At 39.4% G+C, this 11,927-nt stretch overlaps 4 protein-coding genes across 6 annotated transcripts; 3 read left to right on the plus strand and 1 right to left on the minus strand.

Annotated features, from left to right (window-relative positions):
* The first annotated feature begins 385 nt into the window (after positions 1-385).
* On the plus strand, positions 386-6,100 carry LOC132795807 (uncharacterized). Of its 3 annotated transcripts, none has more exons than XM_060806711.1 (3): positions 386-441; positions 4,969-5,275; positions 5,339-6,095. In XM_060806711.1, the coding sequence occupies exons 1-3, from the start codon at positions 392-394 to the stop codon at positions 5,969-5,971; spliced, it is 990 nt and encodes a 329-aa protein (XP_060662694.1). In that variant the 5' UTR covers positions 386-391; the 3' UTR covers positions 5,972-6,095. The 3 variants fall into 3 exon arrangements, with proteins under 3 accessions (XP_060662694.1, XP_060662695.1, XP_060662696.1); XM_060806712.1 differs by lacking the exon at positions 386-441 and adding an exon at positions 594-634 and having other exon boundaries at positions 5,339-6,096; XM_060806713.1 differs by lacking the exon at positions 386-441 and having other exon boundaries at positions 5,148-5,280; positions 5,339-6,100.
* A 644-nt stretch (positions 6,101-6,744) lies between these two features.
* LOC132795978 (uncharacterized) lies at positions 6,745-8,797 on the minus strand. The gene is made up of 2 exons (XM_060806963.1): positions 8,644-8,797; positions 6,745-8,590 (listed from the first exon to the last, which is right to left on the minus strand). The coding sequence occupies exons 1-2, from the start codon at positions 8,670-8,672 to the stop codon at positions 7,732-7,734; spliced, it is 888 nt and encodes a 295-aa protein (XP_060662946.1). The 5' UTR covers positions 8,673-8,797; the 3' UTR covers positions 6,745-7,731.
* A 37-nt stretch (positions 8,798-8,834) lies between these two features.
* LOC132795977 (putative glutathione-specific gamma-glutamylcyclotransferase 2) lies at positions 8,835-9,973 on the plus strand. Its single transcript, XM_060806961.1, has one exon. The coding sequence runs from the start codon at positions 8,927-8,929 to the stop codon at positions 9,854-9,856; it is 930 nt and encodes a 309-aa protein (XP_060662944.1). The 5' UTR covers positions 8,835-8,926; the 3' UTR covers positions 9,857-9,973.
* A 296-nt stretch (positions 9,974-10,269) lies between these two features.
* Positions 10,270-11,032, plus strand: LOC132795979 (NTF2-related export protein-like). The gene is made up of 3 exons (XM_060806964.1): positions 10,270-10,393; positions 10,460-10,546; positions 10,619-11,032. Exons 1-3 carry the CDS (start codon positions 10,385-10,387, stop codon positions 10,925-10,927), a joined length of 405 nt encoding a protein of 134 aa, XP_060662947.1. The 5' UTR covers positions 10,270-10,384; the 3' UTR covers positions 10,928-11,032.
* Positions 11,033-11,927: the final 895 nt, after the last annotated feature.

Below are 11,927 nucleotides of genomic sequence, written 5' to 3' on the forward strand. Positions count from 1 at the left end.
TAACTCTTTGCAAATAACAGCTTCTCTTTATCATATATAAATATCATATATGAAGAAAAACGGGTATTTTTATACATATTTTCATTAAGAACTCAGCTATATATATCTTACTATCGATAGTTCAGAATATAAATATAAATCACATTTTTCCATAAAATAAATAATAAAATAAGTCTAATTTAGCATTAAAAAGTTATCAATAATTGTATGGAAAACCCTCGTAAAGAGAGAACTTACTCAGCGTTTGATTGAAGCTCTTCAAACCCCGCATAGAAATTAGAGTCACAAAATCAGATCAAACTTGGGGAATTCGATCAAATGAGAGCCAACTTGTTTGTCATGCCAAAGAATCGATCATCAGATTGGAGCGCAGTTATTTCTCGAGAGTTGCATGGCAAGCAACAAAAAATTAAGTAAGAAACGTGAGCAGGAAATGGAGCCGTAAGTGAAGTGCACACATATTTCTTTAGGGAGAGGTTGAAGACTCCTTTCTCGGTTCGATTTGAACTAAACTTGTAGAAATTGAAAGAGTGTTGTTTCTGCTCCTTTGACTTGGTTTCAACCATTGACAGTTTAACAAAGGTCAAGTGACAATTCCCAGCATCGAGATGACAGACAATCTAGCAAACAAAAAGTAAATAATCTGATTTATAGTTTGGTTATTTGAGTAGTATTACCATCTGGGTGCAGTCTCTGCATATGGAATCGATATTGTTGGATAGCTTGGCAAATAAATGATTCGCATAATCAAATAGCTTAAGCTTCTCGTTTGTTGTGCATTACAATCAGCTTTAAGCGAAGCCTGCATGCACTGCTATTTCAATGTGCGATCCAAGGCATTAAAGTTGGCCACCGATCACAAAGCAACGATCACTTAGATGATCTCCAAGAATCCAAGTATCGTTATCTATATGAGTTATATAAAGACATAATCCGCATAAGTATTGATCTGATGAACTTCAAGTGAATTGAATTGAAGTCGTTAATTTACTTTCCATTATATGCTTTGAGTTCTTACATTGATCTAATGCAGTTACTCCCACAATGAAACTGAAATAAATAGAATTGAATTCCTTAAATTGTCTACAAACGTTCTACTCCACTCAACTTACATTCATAGAATCCTTGAGGCAGGACTTTCGATGAGCACCACAAATGAGGTTGTTCGTTTGCTCTCATCATTTCATTCAGTCGCAAAGTCATCTAAGAAGTACTTTAGTTAAAGTTTCGCTTTTAAAATATTCCTTAACTGAAAATGTTATATACTACTTTCGGAAAATTCAGCTGCGAGTCTTATTTGTTTACTGTTGATCCAATTCAGTTACAGCTGCACAACGCTGAAGATTATCTTTGATATTTCAACAAATTTTTACACACTGAAAGATGTAAAAAATAATTTTTAGAAATGTAGCTCAAGTTTGGCTTAATATTTTGTAATCAGCTGAGAAACTTATTTAGTTAAATATTTGTAAGTATTTTTTTTCAAGATCTCATCGTAAAAAAACAAACTTAGATATTATTTCTAAAGTTCACATTATACTTCAATAACAATTAAATATTTGTCTTTTTGCTGCTTACTTAAGTTTTACTTAGCTTTTGATAAAATATAAAAATAACAAACTTACATATTATTTCTAAAGTTTAAATGTAATGAAGCTTTTTACTGATTACTTAACTTTTACTTAACTATTGATAATATTTTCCTTAACTCACATTTTTAGTAAGATTATTACAATATGAATGTAAAGAAATAAATAATATTATAATAATTTTGAAGTTATGTATTATATTTATTTAAGCTCAATTTCAATCAATCTCGAAACTTGATTAAAGTCAATTTTGTTAATATGGAATTTTTTAAGAGAAATCGATTCGAAGGCGATATTAGCTATAACAAAAAATAAATCTACAATATTTCTTAACTTTGAACTTTTAAATTTAAGACACTTTTTTTGTTTTGCTATAACATTGACATTGCCCAGATTACATGGAATCATATTATATCATATCATAAACGAAACCGAACTTATTTGCTTAAACCATGGAAATTTGTCATATTATAAATATGAGATTTGTTTATATGAGGAAATCAGAGTGAATCGATCTTAGGCAGACATTCGATCTAAACAAAACAAAAGTGTTTGAAGAAAGCTGTCTTTGTTTATGAGGAAATATGAGACCAGAAAGTAATGTGGTCTATGGTGAAGAAGGGAAGAGTGGAGATAGGGAGAGAAGAAGAGAAGGAGAAAAAGAAACAGAGATTGAGCTCGCCAAAATAATTGTCAATTTAGTGAGTTGAAATAATATTGAAATTGAACATATTTGCTTTGAAGCGGCTTCCAACTGTTTTCCCACATACCCCCTTCCCTTCCCCTTACCCACCCCTTTCCCCTTTTCTTCGTTAACAACTAGAAAATAGAAAACAACAAAAAAAAAACCGCCTTCAGGCTTCTATCGCTGGCAACAACAAATCAGCTCATAATGACATGAAAATCTGTTGGCTTTTGTGGCACGCCTACCCCTTGTTCCCCCCTCTTCCTCACTTTGCCACGCCCCTCGCCGCCTTCCGAACAGTGGCCAAAAAAAGTGCCAACTGTATGTCAACAATTTGTCTTAAATTAGGCGTAAAATTTACAGATTGGCCGCCTCGTAAAATAAACAACGAACTCACCCCTAAAAAAGCGAACACTACAAAACGCAGCATAGACGACTAGTAGATACCCTGTAAATTAAGATTGCATTGCAAATTATTTCATTTAATTCGATCAAGTTTACTTTTGCAACTAAATAGAATGTTTAAATTAATGTTTAAATTATTATAGATTGACTGACTAGCAGATACTCTGTAAATTAGTTAAAAGTGACATGCAGACGCTCAAGTGGAAGGTAAAGTACAGTAATTCACCGGCAAACTTAAATATATAGCTTTAATATTATATAGAAGCGAAAGCCTGACTAGCAGATACCCTGTAAACACTTCAAATGGGCTTTGCCACTGATTGTTTACATAATAAAAGGGTTTTATTCTGCAACACGTATCGATCTGATGCTGTTTAGTAAATTGATCAACTCATAAATACCCTCTAATGTGAAAACGACTGTTAAATACCCTATAAAGTAGAAGAAGTTACACTTTTGAAACGAAAATGAAGAATTTCCATCCATCAAGTCGTAAATACCTTCTTCAGCTGGCATACAGGGTATAAATAGCCACTCAATATGTATGCTAATAAAAGGGTAGTTGCTATTAATCGTCATTCTGATGATGATTATCGTTATCGTTATGATTGTTATGCCACTCTTTATCCACTCTACTCGCTTCTTCATATTATTTTTTTTTTGGCCACACTTGTGACACTTTTCAATTGCACTACATGAGAATGAGGAGGGGGAAGGGGAAGGGGTACAAAAAGAGGGGTAGGAACAACCCTGCCCAGCTAATTTGTTGCTTTTATGCGCTCGTAATTGAAGTGAAGCTTACAGTGAGAACATTGATTGCGACTTTTTGGACAGGACAATAATAGATAGATTAGCAGCGATATAAGAAGATACAACCATAAGCTGATTTGCATAATTGGCTGATAAATCTGGCACAATGCCAATGCACCTTGCGCTGAACAATTTACTACTTTGTCAGATACTATCTAAAACGGGAATTTTAATTTGGTTTGCTTGTTGAAGGAGAGCATAAAGTGAGGTTAAGTTGAATGCACAGCACTTATGTATGTGTGTGTTGGCTGTAATGACATCACACTAAGGTGATGACTGTCTCCTGAGCTGAGCTGAGCTTTTGTGCAAAATATGCATAATTAAAATACATATCAAAATGCACAATGCCGCGCGTCGTCTTGTGCAAAAGTTGTTAATCTTTTCATGCGGCTGCATAATTAAAATCTGAATATGCAAATTCTATACACAAATGGGCCAAATGGCAAATAACAAAAATGCAAAATGAACACACGAACACATGGCCAGAGAAAGGAAGAAGAAACACACACACACACACACAAATACATATATACGTAAGCTAGCAACAACAACTTAACAGTCGCCGCTTGCTCGTTAACAGTTAGGCAGCATGCTTTGGCCTCGCAACTGTGTTGTTGTCTCTTTCTGGCCGTCGTACATTTGCGCTTTTAGCTGTCGCGACTTCGTCGTCGTCGTCGTTGTCGTTGTTGTTGTTCTTGTGCGCTAGCAAAGTAATTGCAAAATATGAATGCATAATGAGCAGATATTTCCAAGTGTGCAAAGAAACTTCAAGCAGCCAACTGCATGGGTGGGTGGGGGAGAGGAGAGGGGCAGGCGTAGATGGGCGTGGAGCGGCAACTTTTATGCTAAAATGCGCGAGTCGCGCGTGCACTTGCATTTTGCCCAGCATCGACAAGGACACACACAAACACACACACACACATACATATATACAGCGAAGACGCTGCTGCTGTTGTTGTTGTGGTTGTTGTTGTTGTTGTTGGGCAGTAGCACACATTCCACAGCTTGTGCACAAAGAGAGCAAAACAAAATGGCGCACTTTCGAGTGCTTTGCAGCTCATTAAAATAGTGTTAAGTTGTCTGAGCCAGCCCAGCAGCACAATATAATTAATTTCTCAACATGATAAATTGCAATTTGCACACTAAATATCTGTCATTATCAATATGCTAAATTAATTGCAAGATTTCGTCATAGCAAGCAGCTAGTCAAAAGTCACAACTAAATTAAGGTAGCAGTGAGCTTTATGCCAGTTAAGCAGGCCACGATTATCTTGCCATAGCAATCAGCTTTATGCTAGTTAAGCAGGCCACGATTAACATGACAAAGCAATCAGCTTAATGACAGTTAACAAAGCTGCTCGCGCCTGCGAAAACAAACATGGCTGACACCTCTTAAACATACTGACGTCTTATTCACACCCATGTCCCACACTACGCAGACTTATAACTCTTCTCATTCTCGCTCACTTCTCCTTGCAGCACAGTTGCCATTCGCCCGCAAGGCTTTGCCATTGAGCAACTGCGTCAAATACTTGACCACTCGAGTCTGAAGGACAAAACGCTGTTTGTGCACATCACGGACAATGTGCTGGAGCTTATCGATGGCATTGGTCAGCTGATGTCTCGCGAGGAGATCGAATTTGGTGCCGAACCGTTGGCAACGTTGCACGTGACCGGCATGATGGTGTACATGATGCATCACGATGATTTGGCCAGCACCCAAGTGCAGCGCACGATGTTCATGCAGCGGTGCTTCGATTACATGGCCTGCACCGAGGAGACGCATGTAAAGCATGTGAAACACACTTATTGATGATGATATGATATTTGATTCGTGTCCTTTGAGCAGGTGCATGAACTGTGTGGCCAAATCCTTTGCATGCTGGACATCAATGACTCGGACATTATGCTGAATCTGATCATTTGTTGTCGCAGTGCCAGCCCCTTGAATACTATGGCTCAAATTGTCTGCAATTGCCTGCTGTGGGCCATGCTCGATAAACTCACGGATTTGGGCTTCGATTCGTATCGGTTGCGTGCCTATCCCGAAATGATGATGGCCATTGCCATGGTGAATCCCTTGGACTATCTGCAAAACTATTTGCACTCACTCAACCTGATTGTGCGCGTCATTGCCGCACTTTTGATGGCTGGGCCGTATGGCTCCATTGAGAAGCTGCGCAATGAAGTGGGGCTGCCACTCGATATGCTGGTGCTGCCCACCGATGATGCTGCCGTACTCTTTCGTTGGCTCAACACCATTGTGAAGGAGCTGCGCAGCGAGCTCCAAGTGCGCGATAGTCGTGTCCAGGAGCGCATGGTTGTGCTGGAGACAACGTGTGAGCTCATGAAATTGGTGCACGCCAATCTCACCGAGTTCTATCAACAACTCTATAGCTGCACGGACTTTGACAACGACGATGGCTTCGTTTCGGATCAACCATGTGATGAGCATGGCGAAGATTTCGAGTGGTTGTTGTAAAACTTATTTCTATGTATTATATTAAATCTATTAGTACACTTTATAAAAGAAAGCACTGTTGGGGTCTTCGACTCTATTGTAAAACTAAAATATCATTAATTCATGCAATAAAATATGATACCTTTTCATCTTTTTTCATTAATTGAATTCGTTTTAGATTAAAGCTTTAAAGTCGCATCAAAGATTTGTAAAGAATTGAAAAAATTATAATATTACCCAAAATTATCATAAATTAGTATATTAACTAGCTATTGATCTTTAAAATTTGCAATACTAACGATATTTCTCTTTTGCTCTTTCTCTCAAAAATTCCAAGATTACCTAACTCCCATAAAAAATAGTTTAGCTTTGAATGCTTAACCACAAAAGAAAATTTTTCTTAAAACAATAATAGAATATTTAAAAAAGCATTATAAAAAATAATTATATATTATTATAAAAATAATTAAACTTTAAGCTGCAAGTCACAACAAGTTGCAGTGCTTTCACAACTTTTAAATGCTACCAACAAAATCGCTGACTTATTCAGCAGCTGGGAAGCAAAGAAGTCAGCAGTTGACTAAGCTAATGCTGAACGTTAAAAGAGGAGACACCTAAAGTTAAGCAAGTTTCGAAATAAAAAAAGACTAAGACCCACATTAAGTAGACGTTTTTACCCATACAAAATTAAATACAATTAAATTTAATAAATAAAATAATTTCTTACCTTAGTGTAATCTTCCTTAGAAGTACTTTTAATTGAAATTACAGTTTTTTGTAATCAGTTTAACTTTTTTATTTTATTTTCAATCCTTAAGATTTAACGTTTCGCCGTGAAGCATTGAAAAAAATGATGATATGATATGATATTTGATGAAGTCATATATAAGTATATTAGCTATCTCTCACTTTAAAAATTAACCACGCGAAAATTTAAAAGTGATTTACAATGATAAGAACGAATGGTGTTTTAAATATTCCGTTTGATTTGTATAATTTTGAATATTCTTTTATTTTTGCAAGCCGGCATTATTATAATAAATTGGTTTTATGATTGTTATGAGCGAACATTTATGTGCAGCAGTGTTTAGAATTAAAATAATCTTATAACCATCACAATCTGGAATCCAGTGAGGTAAATTACTCTTCCTTATATGTATTGTGATTTTTTAAATTCAACTGAATGTTTTGGATTATGTTTCAATTTGTATTTCTTATTAAATTCTTTCTAAATTTAAAAAATATAGTTTCAAATTGTATTTCTTTTTAATTTGTATTAAATTTGAAGAATTCTAAATTTGAAATCAAGTATTTAACAAAAAAAAAATTAATAGATCACTAAAAAAATACATCCCTTACAAACGGTTCAATATACAGTTTGAGCCGAATAAGTTATGAGCACTGTAGAGGATCACTAAAAAGAATTCCTTTACTAACGGTTCAATCTGCACTGCAGCAGTGTTGGTTAACGTAACGTTTAACACGTCCCATATATGGATTAAGTTGAAATTTGTATTCCTTATTGTTTGTAGATTTAAAGAATTTAAACATCAAATCACTTTAAATTTGGATTACCAAAAAAAAGAACAGATCACTAAAAAGAATTTCTTTACTAACGGTTCAATCTGCACTGCAGCAGTGTTGGTTAACGTCACGTTTAACTTGTTACGCTCTCGATAATATTCAAATTCAAAGGTGCCATAAAGCAAAGCACTTTCTAGCTAGTGGTTAAGCAACTACTTAAAATGTGTGGGAATAGTTAGGAAGTTCTCTGGTAAAATTTACTCATCCAACACGCTGTCCAACCACTGCTCTACATCGTTTTTGCTGGCATTTGCAGCTGCAGTCGGAGTCGTTGCTTGGGGCAGCGGCGTGGCAGGAACTGTTGTTGGCGTTGTCACCGCCAGTTGAGTGTTTGTCATGGCCAGCAACTCATCCAGTTCATCTGGCGGCTCCACAGCCACTGGCGTTGGCTCTTTGACCACCGACTTGGCGGCAGAAGGAACCCGCGACTTGGCGCTCGCAGTGCGTTGATTGTCATTGCCATTTAGCTCACGCAGCACGCGCTCCTGATACGTGCGCTCAGCGCGCTCGGCTGCCTCGGTTTGTGCAACAATTTGCTGGCGTGTAAACATGCTGCTTGAGTAGTCCATGCGCTTGTAGAACGGTATCGTCAGCAGTCCCGCATTGAGCAGTCCCAGATTCAGCGTGAAATAGCTGCTGGCTGCCTTTGTGTGCAGCTGTGTTTGTCCCTCGGCAATGTTGTTCCATTCCTTTTCGGCACCGAAGCTAAAATGACCGCCACCCATGCTGGGAAACTGGGCCATCTGCTTGTAGTCCCCGGCACGCAACTGAGCTCGTGCATTCTCATCCAGTGGAGCACCGCCAGCTTGCTCCATATCATCATCATCCTCGCCATCGGGTGGCGGCATCTCGCGACTCTGTTGCGGGGCCAAAGAGCGAGTGCCGCTCGACCAGTTCTTGCGGGCAAAGCGTGGCTCATCGCTGGAGTCGGCCACATCCACCAGGCTGCGCACAGCGTTCGTTTGCGGTGAGCTCGATGAGGTGTTGTTGCTGCCACGCTGTTGCTGTTGTTGCTGCTTGTGGTAGTATTTATGCTGCTTCATATTGCGGCGATTGCTGTTGATTAATCAGTGAGTAATTTGCAGCTCAGGTGATTACGTCGTACTTACTCCTTCGATCGATCGTCCTTGCCACTCATTTTGGTCCTCGGGTGCAATTATAAATTCAAAAACCGATTTGTTTACGTTTTTCGCTCTGCTGTTGCTGTGGCAGCAATCGTGAGTGCGAATGTGACGGCGCTATGCGAACAGCTGTTTACGCAGTGTTGCCAGATGTGTTATCGGTCTTCGATGAGCTTTGCTGTCAAATGTATCGATAAATCGTCGCAGCTGAAGCTAGTTTAATTGTGTTAGCGAATTAATTGTTGCAGTTGCGTTTGAGAAGCTGCGCCAAATGTTGCGTTTTGTGCAAGGATTGCGGCTGAGCAACAACAATCAATCAGCGCTGGTCGCTGACATTTACCGCCACTGTTTCCCCCATCTTCGAACGCAGGAGCAGCAACGAAATGGCCAATTACTGCAAAGCTTTGACAGCGAGCGCAGCAATCAAACGGAAAGCATAGCGCCCACAGCGGACGATGTGTGGATCTTTGGCTATGGGTCGCTGGTGTGGAAGGCCGATTTTCCCTATATCGATCGCAGGCGTGGCTTTGTTTGTGGCTATAAGCGACGTTTCTATCAGCACAGCATCGATCATCGCGGCGTACCAGAGAAGCCCGGCAGAGTCGTAACTTTACTGCCCGGCGACTTAGAAGCGGATCGAGTCTATGGCGTTGCCTATCGCATTGCATCTTCGCAAAAGTCACAGGTGCTGGATCACTTGGATTATCGCGAGAAGAATGGCTACGAACGCTTCAATTTGCACTTCCATGAGTATCCAGTGGCCACCGAAGGCACGGCAATAGAAGTCATAATGTATATGGCAACACAGGCCAACGATTCCTATGCAGGCGATGTGTGGCAAGTGCCGTGCATTGCGAAGCAAATATTTACATCAGCTGGTCCCAGCGGGCCAAATCGCGAGTATTTGTTCAATCTATCGATTGCCATGCGTGAACTCTTTCCCGATGTTATCGATGCACATCTCACGGAGCTCGTGAGCTGCGTGCAGCGTCACATTGAGCACGACGAACCGTTGTTGTTGGAGCGTGCTCTATGCACCGAAATTGAAAACATATTACACGATTGCTTAGCACTTGAAACGCCACAGCAACAGCATGAGGAGCTCGCACAGGGTTTGCAGGAGTTGCTTTTGCGCTTCCAGCGACCTGGTTGGCGGGAAACCTATCTGCATCGACAGCTGCAGCAACTCGAAAGCTCTTGACGACGACGTCGGCGGCGCGCGTCTGATTTTCATGATTTATATGATGACTAGCATATGTATGTTGCTTTATGTTCATTCCTTTAGCATGAAATATATGATATTGTGTTTGTTAAGCCATTTCCGCTGTGTTTTTTTTTATTATCGCTTTTTGGAGGGAAGAGATTTATAAATCTGCGTAGATTGCACATAATTTATGATGACCGGCGCCATTTTTATATGTGGCAATAAATAAATCGATTCCTGTCGATATTAGTGAACTGCGATAACTACACGATTGGTCGAATAGCAAGTTTTAAAAAAATTAATTAAAAAAGTTAATGTAATTAATTAAAATTAATAATGAAAATTAAGCATTGCAAACTAGTATTAACAATTTACGGTTGCGTAGTATTCACTGTCAAGCCTCTCGATAAACATAAAAAGCAACACTTTCAGTGTGACCAGCAGAACATTGTTACCTTGATATTGGCATAATTTGAAATTGAAATAGTGGTCACACTTCACTGCGGCATTTCCAACAACAGAAATATGAACAGCGTGAGTAAATAATTATTTATATTGTTGAGGCATTAAAATAACAGAAACTATGTGTGCTTCTTTAAGGAACTGCGTACCAAAGTAGAAGCGGCGTGTCGCACAGCCGAAGACTTCACACGTCTGTACTATGCCTCCCTGGACAATCGGCGACATGTAAGCGGACAACAACAAAGTTGCCGGCAATGATGAAATAAATAACAAATGCAATTTTAAACACAATTTTAGCAAATGGGACGACTGTACATCGATAGCGCGACGTTCAGTTGGAATGGCAATGGCGCCACTGGACGTGAAACAATTGAACGCTACTTTGAAGAGTTGCCCTCATCGCGCCATCAACTGACCACGCTGGATGCGCAACCGATTTTGGATGCTGCCGTGGGCAATCAGACCACATACATTATCCTAGCCAGCGGCACAGTGAAATATTCGGATCAGGCTGCGCGCAATTTTCAGCAATCGTTTGTGATAACGGCCGAGAATGATAAATGGAAAATTGCCTCTGATTGCTATCGCCTGCAGGAGCCGTTATAAAGCGCTTACAAATCTAGCTTAAAATTAGTTTTAATTAGATTTAAACGCATTAAGCTTAAGAGAGCGAGAGAGAGAGAAAAAACTAGAAATAAATGTTTTTCGACTAAATAACATAAATTGTGTTTGCATTTGAAGCTGATGTAAAGCTATTTAAATTAACAGAGAAAGCTCTGTACAAAACATGCATTAATTAGTCATATGTAAATTGTGTGTGCTTTAGGCTCAGCTGATGTTCCCATTCACGCATTGCACTTGCTAGTTTAAGAGCGAGCTTTAAGCGATATGTAAATGTTTAAAAGAGTAGCGAACATAAATTTACGCTATCAGCTGTGTCCACGCATTGCACTTGGCGTTTAAGAGAGCAACATGTTAAAAGTGTGCCCTTAAAGCCAGCCGAGACATTGCACTTGGCACCAGAATTTAGTTTAAGAGAACGAAGCCTAAGCATAGTGCAAGAGCAGAACACATGAGCTAAGTGTTATCGCTGCTTCACATATGTTTGTTATTGTTGCACTGGTTTTGACTTTAAGAGCGAACTTTACGCGATTTGTAAGTGTTCGAAAGAGAAGCGAAGTCGCCATCAGCTGTGCCCATGCATCGCACTTGGCGACAAGAGAGCGACAAGTGTGCGCTTAAAGAGAACGAAGTCTATGCATAGTGCAAGAGAAGAAAACATGAGCTGCGTGTCATCGCTAAGCTGAAGATGGCTCACTTCACATCTGTTGTTGCGGCTGCACTGGCATTGACTTTAAGAGAGAGCTTTATGCCAGGTGTAATCGCACAGAACATAACTTGCTAGCGCTTAAGGGCCTATGTAACTGTCGGCTTAAGAGAGAGCTTTACATTGCGGGCGCTTAAGGGCGACTGCACTGGCTTTGACATTAAGAGAGAGCAAGCACAAAACATAAGGGCATATGTAATGCACTTGTCGCTAAGCTTAAGAGCGCGCAGTTTGTTTATGCCAATAGTGAGAGAATAGGCATAGTTTTGAAGCCGAGTG

This window comes from Drosophila nasuta, chromosome X, assembly GCF_023558535.2.
Source record: "Drosophila nasuta strain 15112-1781.00 chromosome X, ASM2355853v1, whole genome shotgun sequence".
Classification (NCBI taxonomy): Eukaryota; Metazoa; Arthropoda; class Insecta; order Diptera; family Drosophilidae; genus Drosophila; species Drosophila nasuta.